Below are 22434 nucleotides of genomic sequence, written 5' to 3'. Positions count from 1 at the left end.
AGGCACCTGCCACCACACCCGGTTAATTTTTGTATTTTTAGTAGAGATGAGGTTTCACCATGTTGGCCAGGATGGTCTCGATCTCTTGACCTTGTGATCTACCCACCTCAGCCTCCCAAAGTGCTAGGATTACAGGCATGAGTCATTGAGCCAGGCCACTATTTGACACTTTTAAGAGACTAAGTGACAGTGAAGTCAAGCAGGTCATCACAGGCAGTTCTTTTCTTTTCTTTCTCCCCTGTTGTGTTACATTCCTTTCTCTTCTTTTTCTCATAGTAGAATGCAATGAAGAAGAGAGGATAGGGAGTCTGAAGACCCAGAATCAGGTCATAGTTCTGCTACTGAACTGCTGTATGTTTGGAAACTTAATTAAATTAAAGCTGGGGGGCAGTGGCAGTTTTCTAAAACTACAAATATACTCTTCTTCCTGTAAATATCTTTTATTAGCTGCTCCAAAAGGAATACCTGCTTCTAGCTGCTATCACCCTCTCACAAGGATCACTGCTATAGTGCCAAATCAATACAAATGTGAATGTACCCCTCAGGCATGTTGTTTAAGAATCACTGAACAAAATGATCTCTAAGTGCCCCCTCTTTCCCACCACCTCAGCCTGCTGTCCACCACCTTGCCACATGACCTGATTATTTTCTTATTCCCAACTAAGCTTTCAGTCTAACAGTAGACTTGCATATGGGGATTGCTTGGCCTTTCAGGAGGGGTACAGGGTTACAAATTCTTGTCCTGGAGGAAAACTAACCATGAGTGGCCAAAGAAAACTGAAAGACTTAAGCACCTGCTCCACAGGCAGGGAAGGGGATAAAATTACTGGGCTGCTTCTAACTTGCAAAAATAACTTGGGGGCTCTCTGGATGCAAAGGCAGCCTGATCCTTTCAAACAATAATTGTGAGAAATGATGTGAGTATGTGTGTTGTGCAGAGGGCAGAGAACAGAGTGATAGAATTCTAAACTATAGAGCTATCCTTCAAGGCCTGATTCTTTAGAACTTTCTCAAATACAGTTTGGATGGGAGTGACAGGGCAGGGTAGAGAGGGGAAGAAAATGGTAAGCCTAAGATTCACAGTCTTTTTTAAAGCTGATCTACTCTTTAAAAAGTTTTAAATTGCACATAAAGAAAAATCCACCCTCTGCATGACACTCTATGGAGCCTAATTATTGGAGCAAATGTTTACTGAATTAATTTTAGAAATACAATACCAATGCTGCCTGTTTCATAATCTAGGGGAAGTATTTTCTTCTCAAGCCATGTTCAGCCTACACCAGGAAGCCAATTATCACCCCAGAACATTTCTCAGTGAAAAATGTGTCATTCCTTCTTAGGACAGTTAAGGTTTAAGCAGGCTTAAGCCCCCATCTCACAGTTTTTTCTTATTTTTATCATCTAAATACCCATCAATCCAAACCAAGATCAATTCCATTTATATAACCCAAAGATGTCACAAACATTTGGACAATGGGAATTTTGGAAAAGGACAAGGCATCTTTTTTGCTTACTTGAATGTCCACATCAGTTTTTCCTGAAATCAGAGTATAATAATGGAGCTCCTGAGGGAAAAATGCAGGAAATAGGCAGTGGCACTGATTAAATGAGAGTAAATTCAGTTTTATTACTTTCATGTAAACTCAGTAATGCTAACTAAAAACTAACAAATGTGGTCCCTTCAGAATTCCTAGGAAAGTGATTTTCATCAGTGGAAGGAAATAATTTCTAGTTACCAGATGTATGCACCCTGAAGACTAGAGCTAGGTCTTACACCAGCCTCAGTTTCTGCTAGAAATTAGCATATTCATCCACCCTTCCATCCGACATTACCTGACACACAGTAAGCATCCAATACATGTTTGCCAAGTAAACATATTAGCATAGTATTTGTTTGCAATTGTCTACTGCTGAGAATGCTTCCAAACAGGTTGCATAAATAGGCTAAATATTGTCCTGAGAGCATTTTAAAAAATCTGATTAGCAAACATTTTATTTCTTAGAGATGATTAATTTTTATAGTCCTAAATAATATGGATAGGAATTTAAGATGTTTTCCATGTGCCAAAAGAAGAAGATGTTCCATTTCCCTTTATAGACATCAGACAGAACTCTTCCAGAGCTCATTCTGTGTAATCAAACACTTTCAAGTGGCAACCAAACATTCCAATGTGCCTAAGCTGTCTGAATGTCATAGCAAAAGACAGCTGGGGATACGATGTTAGAATGACCAGAGTTTACACCATATTCCCATTCCCTTTAGCACATACCAGATTCCACAGCTCTAAGACAGGTGTGTTCTGCTACCCCATTTTTCCCTCAAAGAGCACCTGGAGTCTGTCTAGAAAACAGACCAAGAGCTTTACTGCTAACCACTGTAGGTGAGATGACTAAATTTTCTAATTATAGAATTAGGAAAATATAATTTGACATACACACTTGTATTTTGGGGGGCAATGGGATAGAACATGTGACACTGGGGCCGCTCTGAAAACTCCAGAGAGTGTGGATTTCCATGCTTAAAGGAATGACTAGAGAATCTACAAAAGGGAAGTAACTTTATAAAACAGACAATATGAAAGAACACAGCATAAACAGTGTTAAAATACATGAGAAAACATTTGTAACACATTTAACAAAGGAAGTATTAATTTCCATAACATAAAAAGAACCCTTAGAAGTTCATCATTAAAAAAAAAAAAAAGAAAGAAAAATGGGCCAAGGATATCGCAAATGATTGATAAAAGGAACAGAAAGGACTAGTAAACATTTGAAAAATATGCTCAAATTCACTACTCATCACAGAAATGCAAATAAAGAAGCACAAAGCTATCATTTCTGAACTGTCAAATTGGCAAAAATTCATAGGATTAATGATATCATGCACTGGCAAGAAGACAGGAAACGACTCTCTCAAATACCAGGGTTGAGATTCTGACTTGGAGAAGCCTTTGCAGAAGTCATTGTGGTAGTATTAGTCATCAAAATGTTCAAAGCCTTTAACCCTTCAACCCTGCAAACTTACTTCCTGGACTCTATTCTAGAGTAATACTTGCTCATGTGTACAAAGAAGCACGATCATGGCTGTTCATTGCAGCACTGTTTGTGGTGGCAGCCAAATGACAGGAATAATCTAAGCACCCATCAACAAACAGGAGGATCCCAATAATAAATTTCCCAATCTCTGATATGTCCCAGCAGGCGGTTATTAAAAAGAGTAGGAATGATGTTTGTGGGGACATGATTGGAAAAGGGCACAGGAGTCTTCTGGGTCCCAAAAATACCTGTGTCTTGTTTCAGGTGCTTGTTACATGAATATGCTATTTGTGAAAGTTCATTGGTATGCATATATAATTTGTGTACTTTTATGTACTACAATAATAACATCTTAAAATAACAAACAAAACACAGATTTGGGAGATCCCAGGCTTTAGTGGAAAGAGGTTTATACTAGGAAGGAGTTCTGAGTCCCAGCTTCTTTTGTCCTAAACTAGCTCGGGACCTTGGACAAGTCACTTAGGCTGAATCACAGCTGCGATGACTCACCTGTAAAAGTGGGCATAATTACATCCTGCTTAGGGAAGTGGGCCAGATGATTTTAATATAGTTTTTTCCATTTCTAGGCTCCACAACTCTTCAAGCCCTATTAGTTCTGAATGATAAACCACCAGCAAGTTTTTTGGATCTAACCCCTCTTCTCCATCCCTATTTCCATAACACTGTCTCAGGCCCATATATCACTTCCCTGGGCCATTTCAAAAGTCTTCAAGCTTCTCTCCCCAGTTCTAGTTTTGCCCTTTTAAAATCCATGATAACCCTTTAGTTAGAGTATCTTCTGAAAGTCTATCTCAGATCAAATTACTTCTTTCTTCAGAAACCTTAGAAAGCAGTGGGGCACAATGCAAAGTGCACAGGTCTCACTGTCATTTAAAAACCTGCGTTTGAATAGCTTACTGGCTGTCTAATCTTGTGCAAGCCAGTGAGCCTCTGAATCTCACTTACCTCGTATATAAGATGAGAGTACTAATAGGGCCTTTTTCACAGAGTTACAGTGAAAAGACTTTCCCCTATTGGCGTGTCAAGTCCTAAGTCACAGTTAACTTCATCAGTTAGGGGTCCAGAAGGAAGGCCGAGTAAAGCTCCTAAGCTACTACTTCTTCACTTGCTCCAATCAAGGCAAAAAATACTTCTGGGCACTCTGAGCTGCGAGACAAAGGTTTCTAACCAACTGACTGGCTTTTTGACAGGAGGGCAAGGCATCCCCCTCTTTGTAGGCTATGCCACTGAGAATGTGGTGCTCTGTAGCAAAGGACAACAGTCTTAATTGATGGCAAGCTGTAGCCTGGAAGATCTGTAGTCCTCTGCCCACACCTAATGTGGTAAGAACTGCTTCACAGAGACCTGACACAAAATCAAGAGAAGCTGAAAGCTTGTGGTCACCTTGCTGACGTAATTCAGGATGCATTAGTCAATGTTTCTCAGGCTGTTCATCCTAGATCAGGGTAATTATGTAGGGGAATAAAAAGGCCAGATTAGAAAATAGTTTGCCAGCAGAACAACTGTATTTGTATGAGATGGTATGTGAATCAGCATCTGAAAACAGTATGTAGTTATGACTTGTTGCCTGCTCAGACTTTATGTCAAGTTCTGAAGAAAATTCAGCACTTAGTGTTCATCTCAGAGAAAATGTCTGGTCCCTGGGGTTTGTCACACAAGCCTCCTGCCAGATACAAAGGCCACTCATGCTGGGAATGCCTCTCACATTACAAGATTTACACAGCCTCTAGGAACTAATCTTGGGGAAAGATGGGTTGTTTTCAACTTGATCTCTTATCTTTCCAATTAACTAAACCAAGCATCTTCTATGTTTTATCTCCTCCCCACAAAGCTTCCTTGACTGATCAGAAGAAAGCAGATGGCTTCTTTAGCTGTACCCTAATTTCACATAAATTTTCATGAAAATTCCTCCACTCTTCATCCCAATTGTGCACTTGCACTCAATCTTCTATCTGGCCTAGTGCCTAGTACGTAATAGACGTCTACTCAGTAAATATTTGCTCTTGTTTACTGAGTGTTCACTGTGACCTGTCACTCTTTCATAGCACACAGCATAATTGCAAATGATTGTTTGTGTAGCTATTTGCTTAATGACTGTCTTCCTTATTAGACTGTTAGCATCTCAAAGCCAGGGTTGGAATCTGTCTTATTCTTATTCACAGCTTATTTTGGTAACTTAATGCCTACCACTATGCCTTACACTTATTAAGACTAAATAAATATTCACTGAATAAAATAGTGCTAGTACCATGTACTAAGGACTATTTATTATTTTTCTTACTGAATCATAAAACAACCCTGTACACTTGCTATTATTATCTCTATTTTGAAGGTAAGGTAACTAAGGTCAAAGAGCTGCAATCACTTGCCTAAAGTCAGAGCCAGGATTCTGAACACGTGCTCTTAACAACTGTTACTCTGCCTCCCTCTTTCAAATCTGATTATACTATTTATTAGTTTTAGCCTGGGAGAAATTCCTGTGTTTTCCAAGCCTCAGGTTTTTTAAAAAATCTGTAAACAAGGAGGGAATGGTATCTATCTTATAGATTTCTTGTAAAGTTTGCTTGAGTTTATATATGTAAAGCATTCGGTCATAGCAGTTGGCATACAATCAATATTTAATAAAAGCTACTGCTGCTGTTATAGTTGCTATTGAATCAAATAAGCAGAAGACTGTGGCTGGAGACAGGGAATGCCACCTGCTGAAACCTGCCCCTCCCCCAAATTAGTACACTGTTTCTGCAGTTGAGCATCTCTCTAATGGTTTTGTGTACCACTTTCATCACCTCTCACCTTATCTACAAAACAGCTTGCACACTAAAGATGCTTTTGCTTGAAAATCAAATGTAGAATAAGCAAAATATTTTAAAATTAATTCTATTACACAAGCAATTGCTCGATATGAAATACTGCAAATTACATGGCTTAAATTGAATAACTCACATTATGGAGGATATGGAAGATTGGAAAAAAAATCGAGACTGTCCCCTTAGCACACAACAAGAGGGAATTTCATTATTATGGATTTTTACTTCAGTAGATAATCAATGGACATCAGGAAATAGAGCAGAGAAAGAGAAAATTGCAAATTAGGTGATCTCTTCTTTCTGTGTTGAGATACCTAGAGAGGTCAACATCTACAAAACCACCTCATTTACCATCTTTTGGTCTACTCCATTACTGTCACTTCTGTCATTTCAGTTCCTAATAGAGGACTTTAGACACACTGTGTCATAGAATACTACAAATGTCCAGCATTCTGAATCACAATGGCCTAGGTACATGTATTTCGATACAGTATAATTAGCTGCACTGGTTCTCAAGTGTGGCTGCATATTAGAATCATCTGGGGTGCTCGTAAATAACATAGGCACCTGGCCCCATTTTCATTTTGATTTAATTAATTCCAGACACTGATTTCGGAGCTATATTGCCTGGGTTTGAATCTCCTCTCCTCTACTTACTAACGGGACACATTACTATTTGGACAAATTAGTCTCTGTTTGTTTCCTTATCTGTAAAGTGAGGATAACGACTGTACTTACTTCATAGGGTTGCTGTGAAAATCAAATAATATATTTTGAAATACATAGTGTCTGGCACACAGTAGGTGTTTCATAGGTATTAGCTATTAGTAGTAGTAAACAATATTTTAATTGTAATACTTCGGTGTTGTGGAAGAGAAGGGAAAACTTGTACAGTCTGCAACCACATGTGACTGACAATGTTGAAAGAGCAGCAGAAGTGTTCTGTGTTTGAAATTTATGAAGATGAAATCTCTTCACTGTAAGTTACTACTTCAAGGCTACATCAGAGGATATGAGTTTGGTTCCATTTGGAATTTGTCTCAATTTTGTACATGAAGAAGTAAAAATCTAAATGTAACACATATGTACTAGAACAACCCTATTTACTTATACCATACAATGGACTGTCATTGCCAGTTTCCCCTGGTATAAAACAATCCTAAGGAAAAGACTTGGAAAAATCAAAGTCATGCTAATCTTAAAAAGTGATATTGGGGATTGGGGTTTGGTTCTTGTCCCCAATTGTCACCATTCTATGAGGAGGAAGAAATTTTCACTGTGTTTGTGGAAGGGGACAGAGAGTACCATAAATTTTCTCTGGGCTTTCACCCCTGCTTGTTCCTTGGCACAGGAGCAAGGTTGACTTATCTGATTATCACGCCTATAATCCCCGCACTTTGGGAGGACAAGGCGCATGGATGGCTTGAGCCTTGAAGCTCCATACCAGGCTGAGCAACATGGCAAAACCCTGTCTCTACAGAAAATACAAAAATTAGTCAGGCATGGTAGGCACAGCCTGTAGTCCCAGCTACTTGGGTGGCTGGGGCGGGAGGATTGCTTGAGACCTGGAGTTTGATGCTGCAGTGACCTGAAACTGCACCACTGCACTCCAGCCTGGGTGACAGAGGGAGACCCTGTCTCGAAAAATAATAATATTGTAATAAAAATAAAAATAAGTACTCATTCATGGCCTATCCTGTGCATTCTGGCTCTCAGGTCCAAATGCCCTCCAACTGCAATGACTCTCTTTCTTTTATAGAGTGAGCAGAGCCTAGTCAGGGCACAGGCAGCATCTTCTAGAGGTAGACCTACAGGCCCATTTTGCACTTCATTTCTAGTTTCTACTGAAATGAGATACAGGCCATCACTCTCAAGGGCAATGGGAGGGTAAATGGTCTGTTCTGAAGTCTCAATCATCACAGGTGACTATCAAGGTATACATTTGAAGCTAGAGGTGGTAGGAAGTCTCATGAGGCTTAGATACAAGCCATGTTCTTAAACATAGTTTTATCTATAATAAAGTAGATGCCATATTTTGTTCCTCATGAGGTGTTTTGTGGTTCATTTTTTTTCTCAGTTTAATTCAGAACCGGAAAAAGAAAACCAATGTGGTTATTTCACACTCTTACACCATAACAAGCAGAGCAGTAACCATAGAAGTATTATCTGACTGCTTTTAAATTGCTTTTCATTAAACCAATTTGGAAACTGAGGCTTAGAAATGGCTTCTGTGGTTTGCCTAAGGCTAAAAGTCTAATAGTAAGTGTCAAATCCAGCACTAAAAGCACAGACTTCAGTACAGTTTCTCTGGGTCTCAGTCTGAGTATGTTCCTTTCCCTTATTAAGGCTAGGGAGAACCTTACAGGACTCAATGATAAAAATGACATTTGCTTTCTGCAGTTTACTAAGCTAGGAGGAGATGAAAACAACCTCTCAAAATGCAAACACCCTCTTACTCTGAAATTCAGTTTTACTCACCTAAAACTGATTTTTTTCCAGACAAATCTTTGCCTAATAATCAAGAAATTGAAAGAGATTCTCTAAATGAAGTTATACAACAAGGTTTAAATCACTGATATAGTTTGGGTATTTGTGCCTGCCCAAATGTCATGTTGAATTATAATCCCCAATGTTGGAGGTGGGGCCTGGTGAGAGGTGTTTGGGTCATGGGGGAAGATCCCTCATGGCTTGGTGCTGTCCTTGTAACAGTGAGTTCTTATGAGATCTGATTGTTGTAAAGTGTGGCATCTCCTCCTCCACTCTTTCTCTTGCTCCTGTTTCCACCAGGTGACATGCCTGCCTCCCCTTAAATTTCTGCCATGAGTAAAAGCTTCTTAAGGCCTTCCCAGAAGCTGAGCAGATCCCGGCACCATGTTTCCTATAAAGTCTGCAGAACTGTGAGACAATTAAAACTCTTTCCTTTATAAATTATCCCATCTCAGGTATTTCTTTATAGCAATGAAAGAATGCCCTAACACAATCACAGACAAAACATAATTATAAAATGTTTTCCTATTTGAATGGAGTACCTTAAGGGTAGGCTGAGATGGGGACACAAACTGTCCCTTGTCAAGTAAGCAGGTGTCACAAAATGTTTCTTCTGTAATTTGCTGAGTTGCCCGAGTTCTGCTCTAAAAAAGCAATTCCTTCATAGGTGCTTCCCAGTCTCAAACTCTTTTCTATCTTGAGAACAAAGTGCTTTCCCCTGTGCAGCAGCCAAAACAGACATGGGGCCTCCCATACCACCAGGTGAGCTTGCATTTGACAAATCACGTAATATTATTAGCATGAGGGAAGTTAGCGTTTCCAGGTTATAGATAAACTTTCACAGCAAAAATGAATCGATTACATGCCACAGTCCTAGCCAATCTGAAATGATTATATGGGTCTGGTAATAACTAGCTCTCATTCTGCCATGAATTAACCATGTGACCTTGCATAAATCCCTTCTCTGGGTCTCAGTTTCTTCATTTGTAAAAATGATGAAGTTTGGCTGGGCATGGTGATCCATGCATGTAATCCCAGCACTTTGGGAGACTGAGGTGGGTGGATCCTTTCAGCCTGGGAGTTTGACACCAGCCTGGGCAATGTGGAGAAACCTTGTCTCTATTAAAAATACAAAAATTAGCTGGGCGTGATGAGTGCACATTTGTATTCCCAGCTACTTGAGGGGCTGAGGAAAGAGAATCACCTGAGGTGAGCTGTGATAGAGCCACTGCACTCCAGCCTGGGTGACAGAGTGAGACCCTGTCTCAACATATAATGATAATAGTAATAATGGAGTTAGTTGAGGTTGTCTCCAACTCTAAAATACTAGACTTAAACATCTATCACTAGCCTCTATATACCAACCTATCAGGCTACTTACACTTAATGCCTGCTGATAGAACTCCCAATGACTTAAGTACAATGAAGTCACAAAATCATTCCAAAGCTATTTCAATGATTGTGGCAACTTAAGAGAAATGTATTTTCATTTTTCTATCCTGCTTCTTTTGTGCCACCCTGTCTGCTCTCCCCTGGACAGTCCTTGAAAATGAAAACTTCACACTGGATTTCTTCTATCAGACCTGAGAAAGACAGTAGGCTTACTTTTTTGATCCTCCAGTTTTTGAGATAATGGTTTTATTTCTTGAAACTGTAATCAGATAAAAATGTCCAAAGGACTAAAGAAACTGAGAAAGGCTATTAGTCTACTCTTTTTCTTATTTTAATTCTAACTAAGGGAACAATAGGCTCTTCTTGCCTTTGGCAAAATAATAATTCAGCTGACATGCTAGAAATACCACACACCAAGATATAAAATGGTAGCATTTTCTCTCTTTAAAAACAATCAGTGCTTTCATTTGTGGACTTCAAAGTACACGTGAAATAAAAAGTCTCAGACTTGTGAGTCTGGGGTAAATCAAAAGGCTGTAAGTGTCATAGAAAAGTTTCCTGGTTTATAGCTCTCCTTTCAGGTAAGAAAGGAAACAAAAGTACTCGCAAGCAGATGAGTGTATCTTCTTTTTATATTTCTCTTCCAAGTGAGCCTGAACAAGTTTTCTGATAACCCAATCTGATATAGTTCTTCTTTACGGCTGACCAAATTTCTTCTTGATGCTCTGCAGGCCCACTTTCTCCTATTAATCTAGCCTGGTAGTGCTGTAATTGTTCACCGTCTTTATATTGTCAAGTACCATTTTGATTTCCAGAAATTCTAAAGGAAACCTGAGAATGGAGTTGGGAGGTCTATGATCAAGACTGGATACTCTCTGGAGGTCCTTATCTAATTATAACACTCCTGGTGATGCTAGTCTACCTTAGACAAAATTATTTTTCATCTCTAATGTGTAAAATGCAATGAGTATGAGAATACATTAAGAGAAAGAATCACCATACCAATACAAATTATTATTGATTTTGAAGGGTCTTTCTAGAGATCTTGAACTTTTGTGATTAAATCATTATTGCAAATGAAAACTTTCTGAAGATCCCTCTTTTCTCACTGAGTCATTCATTATTCACATGAATTTTGGCAATATTACTTAGTACTGGGCATGACACATTTGAGCACAAATCTATCTTTCAACACAGGCCTATAGAGAAAAGACAATGGAAATAGGACTCTGCCCACACCTGGATGCTCCCTTTGGTATCATAATTATTCCTGGGTAGTTGCCCTCTCTTTCAGAGAGCTCACACCTTCTTTGAATATTACTGTACCATGATGTTGCTGAAAACAATGCATTCAATTTTAGTCACCATCCAGTTGGCCTTGTTGACTCATGGTGTTTTCCACTTTAGTGGAGGTATTTGATGAAAGAGTTGGTATTTCTGCATCTACAAATCCATATGGCTCTCAAACCAGGAGGCAGTTGGCATCTTTGGGAAAAGAACTTGGCATTGTGATTTTACATGGATTTTAACAATCTTCTACTCTTTTGCTTTAGAGTACCATCTGAATAAATGGATTTGCTGCCATCATAGACAATTTGTACAGCTACAGCATCACCAAGAAAACACTTCCATGGGGAAAAGGTAAAATTTAAGAGGAAACACACTCTGAAGAATTCTGAGCTCATCTTATAAAAGCTACAAAACAACCATATCCACAAAAAAAGATTATGTGGTCAAATATGGCAGTAATGTCTAATCCTGATTATTGGCCTACTTCATAGTTGAGGCAGGACACTTAAACTCTGCCTATCAGTTTCCCTTGGGCACTTAAGAAATCTCAGCTGTAATAAGACAAGGATTCCATTAGGGCCAGCTATTTTTTTTTTTTTCACAGTAATAAGGCAAGGATTTCATTAGGGCCGGGTATTTTTTTTTCCACAAGCACCCAGATTTGATTTGTGCCTGCTCTATGGGTGTAATCTCACAAATGTCTGAGTAGTCTTTAGGGACAAGTGAAGCTATCAGTTGGTCAACATCAGCTACAAAGGCACAGTTTTGTGCAAAGCTCTACCCTGAAAATGACAAGAAAATAATAGAGACATAGAGAAAAGGCATAGAGAAAGCAATTATTCAATCAAATACGTGATCAAGCAACAAATATTTCTTGAGCAGCTATTTTGTGTAAGATATCATATCTCTGCTAAGAGAGTTAGGGGCCCTTCCAACAGGGGAGTTGTAACTGAGTTGAAAAGCTAAGACATATATGTACAAACTCATAAGCAATAATTCAAGGTGGTCCACAATCAGTGTCAAGTGATTCCTGTGAATTTAATGACCAATATATTTCAGAGGTACAAGAGAACATTTCTAATTAAGATGATCCAGAAGGCATCTTACAGAGGGTAGGACTTGTACTAGGCACTGTCAGTTGAATAAGATTTTGACAAGTGAAATGCTAGGAAAGGGAAATGAATGTTATGAGCAAGGTGGTGAGGTAGGTAAGCACAGTGTCTTCAGAGAAAGGTAGTGGATCAGTGTGGCTGAAATAGAAGACTTGTTTTGGGGAGCAGCAGAAAGCTGAAAAGAGGAACCATGAGATCTGAGTTTGAAGGAATCCTCAAGATTATCATATCCAAGGCCTGCTCCTCTTATTCTTACCTATTTATTTTCATACAAACACAGCTTTCTCTAGTCTGCCACCAATGTTTAATATACATTTTAGTAGTGGTTCTAGATTCCTAATAACTAAAGACACAGTAACTACACCATAGTAGTTAGAAATAGACTTTGGAGTTAGAGGCCTGGCTAAACCACTTGCTAGACATTCAACTTTTGGTAAGTTTATCCTTTATTTCTTTATCTAGAAATGTGAATAATAGCATACTCAAAGTTGAGGGTTGAAGAAAATGAGAAAGAAGGCTTGAAGGAGGCAGAAAAGGAAGAAGAATCTGCAAAGTGTATAACCAAGGAAAGCAAAAGTAGAGAAAATTCAAAGGGAGCATTGTTAATAGCATCAAATGAAACAGTTCAAGGTGATTGTGACCTGCCAAAAGGCCACTGACTTTGACAATCTGAAGGTCACATGTGACTTTTAAGAAATCAGTTTTAGTTCAAAAGGAAAGAGACAGTTTGTAGAAAATGGGAGAGGTAAGGAGGGATAGGAAAGGAAGGAAAAAAATGTGTAGTGTGGAACTGGAGCTGCAAGGAAATATCCCTCCTTCATTTGCAGTGAAGGAGAGGGAGAGAGATGGCTTTAACTCAGTGGAGTTACAGGGCCGAGTGATGCAATGACTGGATACGTAGTTTGGAAATAAAATGGTTGGTAGCTCCTTTGAGAACTTCCAACCCTATCTTTCCTCCGCCACAGTGCAGGCAATAACAAAGGAAGAAGGAAGTTGCTGCTCATGAAACATCTTCCCTTTTCCTTTTGTCTAGTACTGCAGAGGAAGAAAATAATATTATAAAGCTATCTGATTATTTACAATATCACAAGATTGCTGCTGAACAATTATAAGAGACTCCTTGTATAGTAAAATCTCATTAATTTGGACTACACTAATTCAGAATTTGTGGTAATTTAACCTGGGTTGAAGTCACCTTTGTCCTACTAACAAAGAAAAGGTTCTCTAAGCAAATAGTATGAACAAGATTTCAAGAGAGCTAATTTAGCCTGGCAAGGGCTTATTTCACCTATTTTAAAGAACATACTGTTTTTTAAGAACTTCAGCATATTCATTATTTGAGTGCAAATTGTCCTGCTAATTATAGATTGGCATAATCTACTGTTAAAATCCTATATCTGCAAGTTACTTTGCTCTCACTGAATATGCTCATTAGAAATAAAACTGTAATTCTTTAAAGTTAATTCCCAATTCAGATTAATACATACTCCCTTTCCCCACCCTCATGAGTTAACTGCAGTTCAGGAGGTATTACCCCAAACTTGCACATCACTTAACATGAATATAATGGAAAAACTAGTAGGTGATCACAAAGGTCTCAGAGCTAAAAGAGATGTCTTAAAGTTGATGCCCTAAATCCTGTGCACTCTATCCATGGCAGGTTCCACTTACAGCTGATTTAACTTTTACTCGTACTAATCTGACACATCAGCTCGGAGAGCTGGCTGGGTTTTTACGTTTCTAATTCAGTAGAAGGAGAAAAAGGGCTGCTATATGAAGGGACATGGAGAGGAATAAAAAGTGACTGTAGGCTGCATGAAGGAGGCAAGGCATGTGTAAAATGTAGATGTAATAACTAAAAGACCACCGCAGTCTAGAACAATTTAGTGCAGAGGTAAAAAAAACCTATACTCTTTAGTAAACTCTTAAAAATTTAAGAGTATTAGAGTGCAGTACAATAATTAATGACTGGAATTATGCCCATAAATAATCAAGCAAAGTTTAAATTATGTCAAATGAGTTTATATATATACACACATATGATTTATACTCATAATGCTTAACCTAAAAATGTGAAATACGTTGATGATTTAAAACATTAAATTTATCATATCATATAATAATACTAAGAAAACAATAGCAACATTTACTAAGTGATTATGGTATGCAGACACCATGCTAAGTGCTTTACCCACATCATTTCAACTAATTGTCATAATAAATCCTGAGACACATGTTTTGGTATCACTTTTGCTTTAAGTTGAAGAAAGTGAAACTCAGAGAGGTTAAGCAAGTAACTCCAGGCCCCAGAAAGAGATAAAGCCACGATTAGCACTCAGGCCAGTTCCTTGGCTATACATCATGCCTTTCCATGATCCAGAAAACAAAGGTCTGTAAGTATCACTCATTTCTTAAGGGCTCCATATAACTAATGTTTTATTGTATTTTCATTTTCCAAACTCATATTTAACAAATATCTTGATTTATAAGCAGAGATCTATGATCTAAGAGTCAGATATGATATGTTTGTAAACATGCTCCATTTCATAAGCCGAAAGTAAAAATAGTAAAAAACAAACAAAAAAATGATGAACATGTCTGCTATGCCCATCCCGAAATCTCAGATCAGTTTCCATACATTACGGATTCTACCTCCAAACGAATAACCAACCATGCAACAAAGAGATAAAATTATAAAATATCAAATGATCAGTTAAGATATGGCCTCCTATTATTTCTTTACTCCTTTTGGAAAAAAAAATTAAGATGAGAATAGGCTAATGGGACATGAGGGATTGGGGTAGGAGAAATTGCAAGGGAGGCTAATAATTCAGTTAGGCTGTTACAGAAGGTTTAGAAGAATCTGTTTGCCAACTGTTCTAAGAGAATTATAAGGGCATAAAGCATGTAGGCATAGTGTGTATTGAGGGGAATGGGGTGGAGGTGGGGAGATGCAAATATGTGTAGTTATCTGTATTAGAAGTAAAAGCGAGGATGGCCTGCCACTTATGCATACAAAGACAAATGCACAGGGAAGCCATTCACTCATGCAATTCCTTCTACCTAAATTGATGCTCTTTACTCATCTCTTGTCCCAAGCCTGCCGATTCTTCAAGGATTAGCTAAAAAAGGCACATCTGCCATGAAGTGTTCTATAATCCCTAAGGCAGAATTAAACTCTTCTTCATTTGTGCTCTCATCAGTTTTTTTCCCTTAACACATTTACCACAGTGCTGATGATACTCTATCTAATTATCAGAGTGATTCGTGTATGTGCTTTTTCCCTCCTTCAATCCCATAATGAATTCCATGAGGACAGGGGACTCTTTCTCATTTCTGTAGTTCTTACAATATGTCCTAGCACAGTATGTAACCTGCCATATACCAGGCTCTGGGAAAATGTTGACTCTGGCACTGACTTAAGACAGTGCATTATCGCCTAGCTTACCTGAAGGAGTATTTGTTCTCTTTCTTTTCTTGCTTGATTCCCCTCCATTCTCAATGAGGCCTTCTGTGACCAGAGGGCCACTGGCACTACCAAACTGCAGGGGCTCGTTGTTGTTGGCAGGGTCAAAGGGCAGCTGGTTCAATCCTAAAGAAGAAAAAGAAAGCCAAAGTCCAGACTCCATTAAGGACTGGGATCATCTCCAGATTTTATTATGTGAGCCGCTAGTGGAAAACCTTTTAAATCTTAAGAGCCTAGAAATGACGAGTGAATTCCTTAAAGACAGTTGTCTTCTGTTAGTTTTACAAATCCTTTTGGTAAGTACAGAATTAAAATATAAGACAGTGGCTCTGTCATTTGTAAGATCCCTCCTGTTTCTGTGGCAACTTAACATTTTTTGGGCATAAGCTAGCAACTGTCTTCTACTTCCTCCCTTAAGGAGATAGGACCCTCATTAAATGTGGCTATGGTTGGACCCACTGTTCCTTCTAAAAAGCTTGGCTTTGTATTCCTTGGATTATCTCCTGACATTTTTCCATTCTTTCATTACAAGGTATGTTGAACTGAGGCAGACATAATCATGAGACTATCCTGTGTCAAAGTCACTTCCAACAGTAATATAGAGGTTTCTAAAAAAAGAAAACCATAACTCTATGGCAAATAAGAAAAGGAAACAAATATATAGACATTGCAAGGGGGTTATTTAGCAGTTGGAGTGATGGGGACTTATGACCTAGATTTTGGTAATGTTAATCTCATTCACTTCAAATAATATTAGAAGCATGGTCACTTTACTTGTCACTGCTGCACCATATAAAATGGCAAAAGGCATTTTCTGCTCTCCAAGTCTTACACGGTTCAATCAGGGGCGAGCAGAGACAGTTCTTACTCCTCTGGCACTAGCGCCTGGAATTTTAAGTGTTTCAATTAAAACTTCATGAAATGTAAAGTCAAAAGTTTTTTAAAGCTCAAAGTTAAGACATCTCCTGTAAGCCTTTCTCCACTGGTTCTATCCTATCAAACAGGGGATTCCTATCAAAGGGGGGAAATCAGATTGGCCTGATATAGCTCATTATTTAACTCCCAAATTTTCTATGGCCCATAGCTGTACAATTCTTGAGGTAATGTTGGAAATTGTCAATTTAAAAAACCTTGAAATCCAGTCAGCTAAAGGTCAATCAAGTTTCAACAAAATGAATGCTAAGATTCTAATGAAATGACATTAAATTATTATTTCTAATAAAGAGTATCCTCTTGCTAACGTTTTCAGCCCACATAACAAGTACTGTTTTTCAGCAATCAGAGTCCACTTGGATCACTTCCATTAAATGTCTTCTGGGACTTGTCAAACATTCTTTCTTACATCATGTGAGAAACTACAGTGAAATAATAAAAATTGCTTCTGTATCTTAAGTCAACTGTTCACTGCATCATATACATGTCCTATTAAATCCCTACCATGATTAGAATTAAAGAAGCAAACATCAATTGCTATGTACTAAAAAAACTAAAGTCATGACCAAGACTATTTAAAAAGAAGACTAGATAATTATTCTATTTACAAATGAAGATTGTTCTTGGACCTGATTAGTCCCAGAATCAAATATGATTAATACACTAGTCCAAAACTTTTCTTGGAAATTCTTTCTGCAATATACTGATCCAAACAAGTTCCCTGGAAGATAGAATGGCATAGTGGAAAGATCTCGACAGGCTAGGATTCAAATCCTGGTTATCCTTTACTAGTTGATAGCTTTTGGCAAGTCATGTAGTCTCTCTTAGTCTTGGTTTCATAATGTGTATAGAAGAGTGATAACATGCCTAAGGCTGTGGCAAAAATAAACAAATACATGTTTATGAGAATTACATTATTCTGAGTGAATTAAAACAAACTTTTCCCCTATAAATTTGAAAGCTTTTCTAAAAAGGAAACTTCTCTCTCTCTCCCTCCCACAATTTTATTCTTGGTGCCTAGCACCATACCTTGAGTGCCGAATGAATGAATTAATCTTTAATTGAATGGGGGTAGATGACTCATTCTTTTAACACCTGTAATTAGGGTAAAGACTTGACAGCTGATAATCAAGAATTAATGCCATAACCTAAAAGTTCCGATGCTGATTATATCAACATTACTTACAATAATTAGATTCTAAATGCATCTCCATCATTTGATTTACTATACTGCAGAATGGTGAAATGCTGATTAAAAGGAATGCTCAGGGATTAGGAGGTTCTGATTAATGATGGTTAATCAGAAAAACTTTTTATTTTTGTTGTGCATTTGATCATTTTACAGAATAATATATTAGTCCATTTGTCTGCCTTATTAAGTAGATGACTAAGGATTTTAAGGAGCTTCGGAGTCACATTTGCAAAAGGACGTTAATAAGAGTACCTAACTCATAAGACTGCTAAAAAGATTAAATGAGATTATATATGTAGAAGATTCAGCATAACATTTGGCACATAGTACATGTTCAATAAGTATTAACTATTACTATTACAATATTGAATTTCCATTTTTAATTTCTAGAATTACTGATATGTAATGTGAGGAGATCGTTCTGAATCTGCCCTGATCCAAAGACGTACCCTACTTTTCTCATTGAACCTTTTCATTCCTGTTTGCACCTTTTTCTAAAAGTTGAAGGAATCCAGGGGAGAAAAATCTAATGAGTTAAAGGTGTTCAGCCATAGACATTTTATTATAATTATGCTTTCCCTTTATTTAGGACCATAGGGGTACTTAGGGATTTAGGTATTTTATTAATCACACAAATGTACAGATTTTTGGCACCAAGTAAGACTGAGATTTCAAGCACTTTCTGTGTATCCACCTCATATATAATCCAGATATGTGAAAATTCTGACAATTCAGTTCAAAATTTCAGGCCTTATTTTTTTACGGAGAAAGATCTCATATGGAGGAGGGACATCTTACTCTGTAAGCTGACTCACTGAACACAAACCCACATTTTATATCATCCAATACCCAATACAGTCTCCAAAGATTTGTAGTTCAAGAGCAGGGATGATAGAGATAGCAAAATCCTATGACACCAGTGCTTCCTAGCTACTTTTACTGTTTTGTTTCATTTCTTCCATAAGACAGGACCAAATAAACCAGTAAATCAGTAAATCAATAGGTATTTAAAGGTTCATTTGTGTGTCATGTATATATGACCCAGGTCAAATGCTATTTTACGTAAACTAGCCCCATTAAAATGATTAAATACTAAAAAAGAATGCCACCACTTTAATTCCAAGAGCTCTTATTGCTGAAATTTCAATTATGACATAAATGGAAAAATATTGGCAACTACCATATTGTAATTTTCACCCAAACTACAGAATTTATCTTTAAATCTCTTACGGAAGCAATTTCTACCATTTTTTTAGATATGATGAAACTGAAAAATATTAGATTTGGAAGAAAGTTTTGAGGTTATCTAGTTTATTCTTCTATAACACAGAAATTTTATCTATAGAATTCCTGATAGGCCTAAATCCAGGGGCACTTCTTAGCATGGGACCCACTCCTTGCTGGGCTCCTAGGCATTCAGCTTGCTTTCTTTACCTTTTAAAAACTATCACCTACTCTATTTTGGGAGATCCTTTTATTTCCCTAAAGTGGCTTCTTGCTTCTCTTAGCTAAAATGAAGACATAGGATGTCTAACTTTTTAAGGTTTCTACTGATAATCACTGTAAGAAAAACAAATGAGAGAGTAACAGATAACTAACAAAGTCAGAAATTGTCCAAAGTCTTATGCATCCCTCACAGTCTTTGCCCTTTTATTCCTGAGGATAAACTTAATAAAACCTTGTACTTCATTCGTTTCTGTCATATCTTGTCTCCTCATCCCTTCAGCCCACAAAATGTACAGTCTGTCCAAAGGGAAACACAATTGTTAAAATAGATAATAAACATTGGTGTTAAAGATTTCTACTATTTCTGTATCTTATGTTCACAATAAAGAAATCCATGTGGTAATGTAATCTCATCTAAAACCAAGTGGACTGGTACAGACAGCTGACCAGCTGTTATTTCATGTCATGTTGAAATACAGATTATCTGACTCCATAACACATATGAGGCGGCTTTAGAAAGTATGTATATTGGGAAAGTGTGGGGGTGAGGTTCCTTGGAGAATGACATTTCTCATCTAATGGAACTAGGGGGTTAAACATCTCAGAATGAAGTGTGATTCTCAGTGAATACTCCAATCTGCAAGTCAAGGAGTTCACACGCAAAGATGTCTGCCATATAGATGCAAATGATTCGTGGGCTTTGAGGAAAGCACTAAAGAGTTTTCATGATTCTTGTTTGAGAAGATCAATAATCTCTTTGTGCCCAGCTGCTGTAACAGTTACTGTCACAATTCACTTTACATAGCTGTCCACTATCAGGTCAAATTAGGACCAACTTTCATGATGCAATCTAACACTTTTAATGATTGCCCCAGGTTGTAATACCAAAATGTGACCCTGTGAGTGCATGCCACTTTTTATCTGCAGCTGTGGCTCAGAGGCTGTATAAACCTAGCGAAAAGAAATACAATTCCACCCTGGATTAGTTCACTTTAAAAGAAAATGGCTAAAGTCTTGAGGAATCTGATAAATTCGAATTAAGGCAACAATCTCAAGACAGAAATTAATGTTGAAAAAATAAATAGCAGTACTTGGCAATAAGAACAGTCTAGCTAATTTGTCTATAAAATGAATTTCTATAACCTAAGTCTTATTTTCCAAATGACTTCAGTTTAAAATCGGATATGGGACTCCATGTTGGGAGATGAGGGTCTCCAAATCAGTTTTCAATTCAAAACTTTTGGAGAAATGAGGGGTTAAGATAATGGCCAGACCCTTAATGTTCTGGCAGGTGCTTTTGTAGGATTTACCATCTCTGGAAGCCCCTCGTCACTTTCATTCACCCTTCCTGCTCCCTCAATCAGGCCTCAAAACCTCTGACTCCATATTTGCAGCTCTCACTATCCAGCCGTTCCACCTGCTACTTCTGAGGGAATATTTACAATGTCCAAAAGACAATGGTCTATGGATTGCAATATTACTCTTCAGCCACAGGGCTTAGCAGCCAAAATAATTGGACATTTCTCAGTGCCAGGTCTTAACTGATGTCAAACAAATGAAACCTACTTTGTCAATTTCATGAGTTCAATATTCTAACTAATTTAGCTGAAGCAATTGTATGAGTTACAATTAATGGGTAAGTAAAGGTAATGAAGAAGAAGTGAGAAAGAAAAGGTAAAAGTCCTTTTTGGAAACACTAAGGGGCTTGTTTGACACAAAAATTATCAGAGGCAAATTTATCTTCAAATCACTATTTTCAAGGTGGGATATAGGTCATAGTCCAATTTTCATTGACAGTGATCCTTCAGACTTCTAGTGACTCCCCAAACTACTTGGTCAAGGCACTGAAGTCTCTCATAACAAGGCTGCATCCATTTCAGGCCTTGTCTTCCATTATGCCCTAGCTTTTATTCTACCCCAATACTTCTCAAATTTTTTAATATGGACATGTGTTCCCTGAGGTTCTTGTAAAAATGCAGATTCTGATTTAGTAAATCTGAGTTGTGGTCTGCTTTTATAAGTTCCCAGATGATGCTAATCCTGCTGGTGCGGGAATCACACTTTGAGTCGAAAGGGCTGGCACTCTAGCAAAATGGGACTATGGCATTCACTGAATGCATCCAGTACTTTCCTACCTCCATACCTTTGGCTCACACTGCTCCACCACCTGCTTCTTAACTTCCAATATTTAAAACAACATCCTTCCTTTAGGGTTTATCTCAGATGCTATTTCCTTCATGATGTCTTTCCTTATTTACCTCTACCCAAACCAACAAATACATAGCAACAGAGAGAGTGGAACTACCCGTCAGGGGAACTACTATTCATTGGTTGTTTTGAATGTGTCCGTTTACAAACATTATCCCTTTATTTTATTTTCTAATTATTATTCTCATTTTACCACAAGGAATGGGAAACTTACAGAGTTGAAGTAAATTTCCCAAGGTCACACAAGAAATTCAGACTTTTTGTTTTTCATTTTTGTGGTGAACAGAGTCTCACTAATGTTGCCCAGGCAGGTAACTCCTGGGCTCAGGCTATTCTTCTGCCTCTGCCTCCGTAAGTGCTGGGATTATAGGCATGAGCCGCTGTGCCCAGCCTCAGGCCTTTTCGATTATAAAATACTATTCTGGCTCTCCTTGAATGTTAACCTATACTTTTCCTGAGCTTCCTAGACCATGCATTGTGTTGTAGTTCTTTGGGTATTCTGTCTTAGCCTACCTTCCTTCTTGCCTTACCCCACCCCCACTTAGTGGTAAATTCCTTGAGGACAGGCTTTATGCCTCAATCATTTGTTAGTCCTTCTTCCCTCAAGATGTGGCACAGTACCTTGCACTATATTGTGAGCACTCCAGAAATGAGCATTAAACTGAACTCAGCTACAATTTGGGATATGGCATGGATAATCTCTGACTTATGATGGTTCAACTTATGATTTTTCAACTTTATGATGTGAAAGTGATAGACATTCAGTAGAAACTGTACTTCTCTTATCATGCTGGGCAGCAGCAGTCAGCTGTGGCTCCCAGTCAGTCACAAATTTTTGACTTATGATATTTTCAATTTACAATGGGTTTATCGGGTGTATATGTACCACGTATCATAAGTCAAGGTGTATCTGTAGTTGTGTTTCCCCCCCAAACATGAGCTGATCTGCTGCTGGTGTTGTCATGAAAGGAAGAGGGAAGTAAGGTTTATGGGTTCCTTCAGCATTCCTGGTATCTTCTCCATCTTAGGATTCCTGAAGCCTGG

General features: G+C 38.0%; 1 protein-coding gene across 9 annotated transcripts in view; it reads right to left on the bottom strand.

The window, feature by feature from the left end:
* Window positions 1–22434, bottom strand: part of ENOX2 (ecto-NOX disulfide-thiol exchanger 2) — a 283137-nt gene that overhangs the window by 153891 nt on the left and 106812 nt on the right. For 6 of the 9 annotated variants that reach the window (XM_037731045.1, XM_017507503.2, XM_037731046.1 and 3 more), the window contains one exon: window positions 15594–15737. The exons of the other annotated variants lie outside the window; for them this stretch is intronic. Coding sequence is in view for 2 of the 6 variants with exons in the window: in XM_037731043.1 (XP_037586971.1) it covers window positions 15594–15737 (144 nt within the window). In the remaining 4 variants the exon portion in view is untranslated. The remainder of the gene's footprint in view (window positions 1–15593; window positions 15738–22434) is intronic. 9 annotated transcript variants of the gene reach the window in all.

Source organism: Cebus imitator, unplaced genomic scaffold (assembly GCF_001604975.1).
Source record: "Cebus imitator isolate Cc_AM_T3 unplaced genomic scaffold, Cebus_imitator-1.0 Scaffold376, whole genome shotgun sequence".
Taxonomy (NCBI): Eukaryota; Metazoa; Chordata; class Mammalia; order Primates; family Cebidae; genus Cebus; species Cebus imitator.
This window is presented reverse-complemented; position numbering and strand designations above follow the sequence as displayed.